At 35.2% G+C, this 8,406-nt stretch overlaps 2 protein-coding genes across 4 annotated transcripts; one reads left to right on the plus strand and one right to left on the minus strand.

The window, feature by feature from the left end:
• The first annotated feature begins 2,263 nt into the window (after positions 1-2,263).
• Positions 2,264-4,843, plus strand: LOC108198866 (uncharacterized). 2 transcript variants are annotated; one of them, XM_064082716.1, is made up of 2 exons: positions 2,264-2,629; positions 3,451-4,843. In XM_064082716.1, exon 2 carries the CDS (start codon positions 3,461-3,463, stop codon positions 4,526-4,528), a length of 1,068 nt encoding a protein of 355 aa, XP_063938786.1. In that variant the 5' UTR covers positions 2,264-2,629; positions 3,451-3,460; the 3' UTR covers positions 4,529-4,843. The 2 variants fall into 2 exon arrangements, with proteins under 2 accessions (XP_063938786.1, XP_017222128.1); XM_017366639.2 differs by having other exon boundaries at positions 2,265-3,326.
• An 836-nt stretch (positions 4,844-5,679) lies between these two features.
• On the minus strand, positions 5,680-8,029 carry LOC108199543 (pre-mRNA-processing factor 19-like). Of its 2 annotated transcripts, none has more exons than XR_001802444.2 (5): positions 7,488-8,029; positions 7,168-7,254; positions 6,988-7,071; positions 6,564-6,706; positions 5,680-5,988 (listed from the first exon to the last, which is right to left on the minus strand). XR_001802444.2 is itself a non-coding variant. In XM_017367401.2 (5 exons), exons 1-4 carry the CDS (start codon positions 7,918-7,920, stop codon positions 6,590-6,592), a joined length of 396 nt encoding a protein of 131 aa, XP_017222890.2. In that variant the 5' UTR covers positions 7,921-8,029; the 3' UTR covers positions 5,680-5,988; positions 6,564-6,589. The 2 variants fall into 2 exon arrangements, 1 of the variants encoding a protein (XP_017222890.2); XM_017367401.2 differs by having other exon boundaries at positions 7,813-8,029.
• Positions 8,030-8,406: the final 377 nt, after the last annotated feature.

An 8,406-nucleotide genomic window follows, 5' to 3' on the forward strand; every position in this document is an offset into this window, starting at 1 on the left:
CTATGTAATATATACTGGTATTTTGAGATTTCTGCGTGGTTTTTAGATGATTTTTAATAAATATTATAATTATTCTATATGCAATTTGTTAGTAATTTGTTTGGACAATAAAACTTTATTGAACTAATATTCATCTAAAAACTGCGCGCAAGGGTTGGTTTTGATTAAAAGGGGAACTTGTATCCTTTTGGTCATATGTTCGACTTCCGAGGGGAGCAGAATTTGTAATTATGCCTCTTGCACCAGAGCATGTTGCTTAAGTGCGGTTTATTATCCGGTGCGCACATGAAGGGTACCGGTTGCGGGTTCTTACGTAAAAAAATTGATTGTTTGGTATGTGTACGATGGATTATGTAAATATTTAAAATAAAATTATAAAAAAATGACATTTTAGTAATGTTCCGTAGGACATCCATTTAACTATGGTTAGCAATATTTTCAAATTGGGTTCTCTCATATACATTTTCTATTAGTTAGTTGCATTTTACTGCAAAAAAAATAGATTTATGGTTAAAATGAAAAAATCACAATAGTTTAATAGTTTTTTCGATAATTAAGTCATTTAAGAAATCCCTCCAACTAAGAGGTCTCTTTTCATAAAAGACTACTGACCTAGAGACCACCTCATATGGTGGTCTCTAAGTGAATTTTGAGGTGGTCTCTAAACCTATATTTGTACTAGTGACACCTGCACATAAATTTTTCAATTAAAATTATCATGTGTGTGCCACGTTATTACGTGGCATTAGTACTTCACTAATATTTATAAAGAGTTAAATTAAACAAATAAGAGAGGAGGGACTTGAACCCAAGAACCATTCTAAATCAAGTTGTGATGCCATTTAACCAAGTATCAGAGAAAGACCCGACATGATCGTATACGTTTTAACAGTTCATTCCGCTAAAAAAAGGTTAAATTTGGATCCCCTTGACCTTTATTTTTAGCTAGGCCATTGGACTGAAACAGTGACATGACTCATATATTCTTTTTTTTATTTTGTTATATTGTATAGGTTATTAGGCTTTTATCTTGATCGCTGGTGCTTAAATCTGGCTATCAGCACAATAAAACGATAATACGAACGGGTAATTAATTGAGTGCAAATTTATAAAAAGCTTTTATTTAATTCAAGAGGATATAACTATAAGGAAAATGCTAGAGACCCCAAACAATTGTCCCAAATAATTTTCCCAAATGATGTGTCCAAATCTGATTGGGTGAATTCACTCCCATAATAATGAGACCCCCCTGCAGATTCATCAATCACCCAATCATAACTAGCCACTTGTTTGCCACATCATTTGGTAAAGATTTTTGGGAATTTTTTTTGGGGTCTCTAGCATTGCCCTAACTATAAATTTATATGAATAAATTTCTAGAAAGTAAACATCAATGTTGATGATGTCGAAGTTGTTTCCGCGCATTAAAATTTGAACCAACCTAATAAATTATCAACATTGACAAAGTTGTTCTCACGCATATAAACTTGTTATGAAAGATCATAGTAACCGAAAAGAAATGATGGAGCAATCATGGGCCGTTTGTGTGAGCTTAAAATAAGTGCTTAACGCTTAAAGTAAAAAAATGAAATAGAAGTTAGAAGCAAGTTAAGACTTATAAGTGATAAAAGTGTTTGGGAAATAAGTGGAAGCCCTAAGACAAAAGCTAGTATTCCTAGCTTTTTTAAGTACTTCTTGACTTCTTGCACAAACGGTACAAATAAGTGCTTCTAACTTATAATTCCAGAAGCCGGGCTTATAAGCCCGTGCTAAACACCCACAGTCTTGGCGGGCTAAAGAGAAGTGGCATCACTTCTTTGCTTCTTGAAAGAAACAATTGTTTGGCTTCTTTGTGGTGAATAAGCCACATAATATCTTAACCTGCAAATTTTGTCATTTATTTTTCAGTTTGGTTATAAATGACTGCTTAATATTCTTTGTTTGTTTGGTGATGAAGTGGAATCAAATGTCTGTGTTGTTGCTTGATTCTTATACAGATTCTTACTTGTCATTGCATTATTCGTTCTCTTTTGAAATTTGCACTGGTAGCAAGATGATTTTTTGAATATGTTCTTTTATATTGATATTGCTTCACAAATCAGCTAAGTATGTGACTTAAAAATTTGGTGAACTTCTTAATTTTGTAATGTAAGCTTACTCTACGAATATATAGAGTGCAGTGGTCGTGTTGAATCTTTTATACTCGCCTTTAGGCTTTAGTATATGGGTCTTTCTAATGTGTGCCCTTGGGCACACAATATACAAAAAATTTGATGAGTTTGGAGGGTTTTGATTGGTTGAATTGATGTAAATGCAGAGAGCTATCCATATTTATGATTACATGACCAATAAGAATGCACCAAACTCATAGATGTTAGCGCTTATTGTGTGCCCATGGGCACACCATAGAAAAACCGTTAGTATATATACATCTCCCTCTGTCCCTTCTGTAAAATATACATCTCTCTCGCTCTCTCCCTCCCTCCCTCCCCCCTCTCCCTCTCCCTCCCTCCCTCTCTCTCTCTCTCTCTCCCCCTCCCTCTGTCTCTCTCTTGAAAATAGATGGCAGAACTGAAACATTTTTTTCATGAGCATAAGCTGATACTGAATGAAGCTGAGCCTGTTATCGGTAAGGAAGTAGAATGTGTTGGGTGCAGACGGCCAATAAACAAACTCATAGACGCGTTTTATAAGTGCAACAATTCCCTTATTGATAGCAGTCCATCGAGTGATTGTGTTGGTTTCTATATGCATAAAACTTGTTCTGAGTTGCCCTCAACTTTTACACGCCCTTTGTTCCCAAAACAACCTCTAAGCCTCTTTGCGCTTCCATATAGAAAACAAAACTTTTTTCCTTGCGATGCTTGTGATAGCGAATCTCAGTGCTTTATGTATTGTTCTGAGTCTTCTGCCAATTGGACCAATTCCGAATTTCTTGTTTGTTTGAAATGTGTAATATCAGAACTTAAATCTCAAGAGGAACGAAACCGTTATCATCCGGGTCATGATCACCCATTAACCTTAGTCCAAAGCCCAGCTTTGTTCCTGTGTCATGCTTGTAACACTACAGCGACAGACTAGTCCTATATTTGTACAAGATGTCCTTTCTGGATACACAAGAGTTGTGCCAATGCACCCATCACCTACCAAAGTAAATTTCACAATGAGCACGTTCTCATCTTGAACTACTCTCTTCCCCAACAATTTCGTCAATTTACCTGTTTCTGCAGCATCTGCGATGAAAATATAAATCCCATCGACTGGGTTTATATTTGTGCAAATTGCAGATTTTTTGCTCACGTGAAATGTGCTTCATCAACTTTGATGTACCATACTACCATTTCCTCTTCGTATTTCTCATATCTTTTATATTGATTATTTACTAAATAATTACACAGTTGTCTTACTCGAAATCATTCTGATTGGGGTTGGTTCTTTCTTCTGGAACAGCGTAAATGATATGAATGATGAAGCAGATTGGGGACATTCCAATTTGATGCACTTCCCTGCACATGATGAAGCATCACTACATAAAGCGATGCAGCAATGTATCATGAAGGTAGCAAATGCTCACCAGCATGATTCTGCCATTGCGGAACCTTCACCTTATATCAAGCATTGGGCCCATAGGCACCAGCTGGCACTTAGAAACAAGAACGCGACAACTTCAACCCCTAACTTGAGCTGTAAATTAGCGGAAACTGAAATTCTAATCTGCGATGGGTGCATTAAACCAATATCCTTGCTTGATGAATTATTCTATGAATGCAATTCATGCAATTTTTTTCTCCACAGATCATGCTCTCAGTTTCCAGAAGAGTTTGAGCATCATCTAGCAGGCAAGCTGGGGAGAGAATTTGGACGAGAAGACCATGAACTCGACGGTCTCCATTGCAAAGCTGGTTGCGGACTTGTTGGTAATGGGATTTTCATGACCAATAAAACAGCCAGTCTAGACATCTGCTGTGCTTCACTACCGAGAATGATCAAACATGAAGCTCATCGTCACCCTCTTAGCCAATTAAAGAATCCAGATGACTTTTTTTGTAAAGCATGTCTGGATCAACCCGAAACAAATGAAGAAACTATCATGTATGGATGTGAAAGATGCAAATTCTACTTCCATATAGGGTGTGTGATAAGACCACATCTGATGAATCATAGATGGGATCCTCATCCTCTTTACTTGATTCTCTCTCCCAAGAATGTAGCGGATCATCCTCATGAATTCGAGTGTGAACTATGCTCCTTACAGATAAATCCAAGCAGTTGGTTTTATCACTGCAATATATGTGATCTATCATTTCATACCGACTGTATTGATCCAGATGATTGGCTCTCCAATATCAAGTTTGGTGCTAACGACATTTACAGCGACAAACATCCTCATCCACACGGCCTCACGTTTATTTTCAATAAAAAGAAGAGAAATTGCAATTTATGTGGCAAAGATGCACGCGATATGCTAGCTCTGGAGTGTTCACCATGCAAATATTTGGTGCATGAAGAATGTTTTGATGAAGATTGAAATCAGGCAAAAATCAGATATTGGACTTCTGAATTGTATAGGTGCAGGAAAGTTACAAACCTATCGTGCTTGTTCCAATCGAATAACAAATATTTTTTTTATCGATAATACCGACCTTGTAACAAGACCGACAAATCAAATCTTGTCAAAGATAATACGAGTTTTTGTCATTTTTTTTCTATAGGGTTTTTGGGTTTATTTCTTGATTTACTATCTTCTGCACAGGCTGGCTGTAGTAGCGTAGGCTATTATATTCTGCAGAGACAGGCTGTAATAACATAGACTGTTTGGCTAAATTCTAAATAAGTTACTTGCTGTTGTGAATTATAAACAACTTAGGTTTTGATTTATAATAGGTATCTGTGCGAAGCAAGTGCCGGTATATAATTTGTAATTTATTATTTATAATTTAAATTTTAATATCATTTTATTAATATTTTAGTATTAATAGATTGAATTTTAATTAAATTATATTATTCAACTGACTATATTTTCTCCCAATTATTTGAAAATGGACAAACCCTAATAAATATAGCGGATCTTGTAATACCTTTGAAAAATTCAGTAATCTAATCAATCGAATTTCAACATAATTTTGTAATCTTGTTTTTTTTACCACAATAACTTTTAAGATTAGAGTTAAAAAGCATATATAGCCTGTTGCAACAGGCTCTATACTCTGATGAACTGACCAGGCTAGTGGGTAATCTTCAGGCTTGAGAGATCTCCTAAAACAATCTATCATTTCCTGGGGTAGCTAATTCATTATACAATATAAAATATGATAAAAATAAGAAATAGGGGCCAAATAAAAGGTTTTTTGAGGGGTAGTTTACAAAGGAATGCCATCGGGGACTGGTTCGAGTCTGAAACCGGGTAAAACTAACAAAGTACTACAGATTTAAGCATCTCTGACTCTGAGTGAACTCTGTATTAACAAATGTGATAAAAATGCCTTTGTGGTGTAGGAGCTTTGCCAGCTTTAGCAATGGCTTTATGTTACCCTGAGTTGAGGAAAGAATGCAAACTACATGAATGGCTGATCCTTACCTTTTCAAGTTTCTTTGTTACTATGATGAACTAGTGGAGAAAACGCACTTCGCGCGAGTGAGAAAATATAAGATATAAAATAATTTAAAATTCGTATGATCTATAAAACCTGAGTTCTTTTATTTTGTATTTGTTGTTAAAATATAGGAAAATATAGTTATTATACAACTTACACTACAATTGCACCTTCTATGTCAGAGCCAGAGTTGAAGTCTTTATACATATACTTAGATCTGCTCCTACAGCAAACGAAAATTTTTGTTTCTCGAAAGCACGATCACAATAACTCTATTTGTGGTTGAGTCCATTATAATTCCTTCTCCCATTAGTGTGCTCAAAAGTTCTCATTATTTCTGACTGGAATTTAGTTCCAATTTTCTGCCACGTGGAGGACCGAAGAACCTAAGACTCTTCAGTATAAGGGATGATACAAAGGAAATAGAAAAAAACAATAGCAAAGATTAGAAATAGTCATGACATACATCATTATCCTAAATTTCAAAAGTTTAATCCTCTCAGCGTGTTAGTTTTAGTGCTAATATATAAATTGCATACAGGAACCATTCTGTCCGCTCATTATGCTCGAACCATTTTTTCCACTCCCAACATTATTTTCTTTTTCTAATGCTACAATGTTTTGCTATTTATATCATTTTGATATACAATGACTTTACCGGGTGATCTAGCTAGCTTAATTTAGAAACAGAACAGATCAAGCAAAAGGCCTTTGATTGTTGCATTCGAGATTTTTCCCCACCAAACTCTGAGGATGTCACAATACCTTTTGTAAAAACCAATTCTATTCTACATCTGTAGCTACCGGATATCTGAATTAATTATGAGGTCTATTCCGGTTGCTTTTTCAACTTGGCCAGAGTTGCAGTTACCGATCAATTAGTTAAAACCAAATTTTATTATTTTCAGTTTACAAGTAGACTAACTTATATAGGATTGATCAGTGATTAACTGTTATTGATGGACTTACTGAGTGATTTGGATAGGCCCTCTGCCTTAATATTGTTTGCGAGGAGCACAAGGCCAGTCCGTGGAAGTGCAGAATGTACCCGGATTGTTTCTCTCCGCAATAAAGCAATATCCCCATACATATGGACCATCTGGTGCACTTGCCTATCCACAATAAAACACAATTTGATCATCGTTCAAATAGAATATTATTGTAACTAAATAGTTTATATATTAATACATATATGTTCATCTTTAGAGGCTTCAGAAAATAATAAAAACAGTTCATAATATCAAATGTTGTATATATCAAGGAAAATAAAAACCTAGGAATAGAGAACAGGTTACAAGTTCGTTATCATTAATAAAATATATATGCGTGGAAAACTCTTTTCCCATTGCCTTATGTAGAGCCATTTTATGGTAACTGTCGTAGAAATAGGTACCTGTCTTTCTGCCTGTGCTAAGAGTGACCTCGCTTCATCTTGTTCTTTCGTTAGTCTAGCAATTACACAGCAAGCAGCATCATACTGCCAACACATAGAATTACCACACTGAATCAATCTGCGTACACAGATTATATAAAAACTTATACACGAACCAATAGATGATGAAAAAATAGACACCTTGTAAAAGGCATGACTAAGCTCTTCCCTTTCTGTATGCAGTTGTTTCTCCGGTGCAAAATTCGATAATATGAGACCGTCCCATTCCTAGTATGAGAACAAACAACACACATCTAATAAAATGTACTGTCAAAAATTGCAGACTTTTGTAAAGTAAATTGATATCATAACCAATACTGTACAACCTAACAGACCGAGTAGGTACCGACAAGAGGCGACATATATTTAGTCTCAAATACAAAATTAAATCATGACACAAGCATCAATAGATACTTGCTGCTATCATAAAAAAGGTCATCATTTATACTTTAACAAACTACCTTTTAAAAAGAATGAAGAACTCGGACGGAGGAGCACACTGCAAGTCTCCAGGAGCAATTTAATGATATATTGCTAGTAATGATAAGCTAAGTTACTGATTAACTACAGAATTTATCTTAGAATTCCCTAAACTTCAAACCAACTCATCTAGTCATCCTGGTGCAGTTTCAGATCTTTGGCAAACATAAAAATGATTTGATTTACAAAATATATGTCATGATATCACTCAAATCCCAATCCGAAACCTGAAATAAACTTTTTCGCCTGAAGCTTCAATGCCTTTTGTGCCTATAATCCATATCTCAAATTTCAGGGTACTCACACCTTGTTACGCCTGACTGCAACCATTATAGCCATTGTACACATGAATATTTGTATTGGCGTTTTTCCTTCTAAAGTCTGGAAGTGTGACCCAAAGTCTGAGAACTGCATTGCAGATTCTGTCCTTAAAAACACAAGGGAAAAAAAAATCCTAAAGTCAATTATAGATTATGGACATGTAAATCAAAATTCAAGGCAAGTTTCAGTTAACAACAGACTATGCATAACCTTTAGCTTCCAGAGGCCATGTCCGACAAAACTTGACGACATATATTTGTAAAATGAGCCGATCAGAGCGGCCTGCTGTTGAGTTTAAAAAAGGAAAAAGAGGCTCTAAAAGTTAGGATACAGTTTGGTTGATATAAAATCGGTCAATATATCAAAACAATTGTTTTATTAAGCTGTACCTTGAAAAATATACTCCTATATAATTAAGTACGGAAAAATACATTCATCAAGTTGGCTAGGTTTCAATGTATTTTGGGAAACTGGCTTTGCCAAGGTAGACCTGTTGCATCTCCTCTCTCCATATCTGAGGCAGATTTTTTTTATTTTTTTTGCTAATTAAAATTGTATTAAAAAGAAAAAGGAACACTT

Source organism: Daucus carota, chromosome 8, assembly GCF_001625215.2.
Source record: "Daucus carota subsp. sativus chromosome 8, DH1 v3.0, whole genome shotgun sequence".
Taxonomy (NCBI): Eukaryota; Viridiplantae; Streptophyta; class Magnoliopsida; order Apiales; family Apiaceae; genus Daucus; species Daucus carota.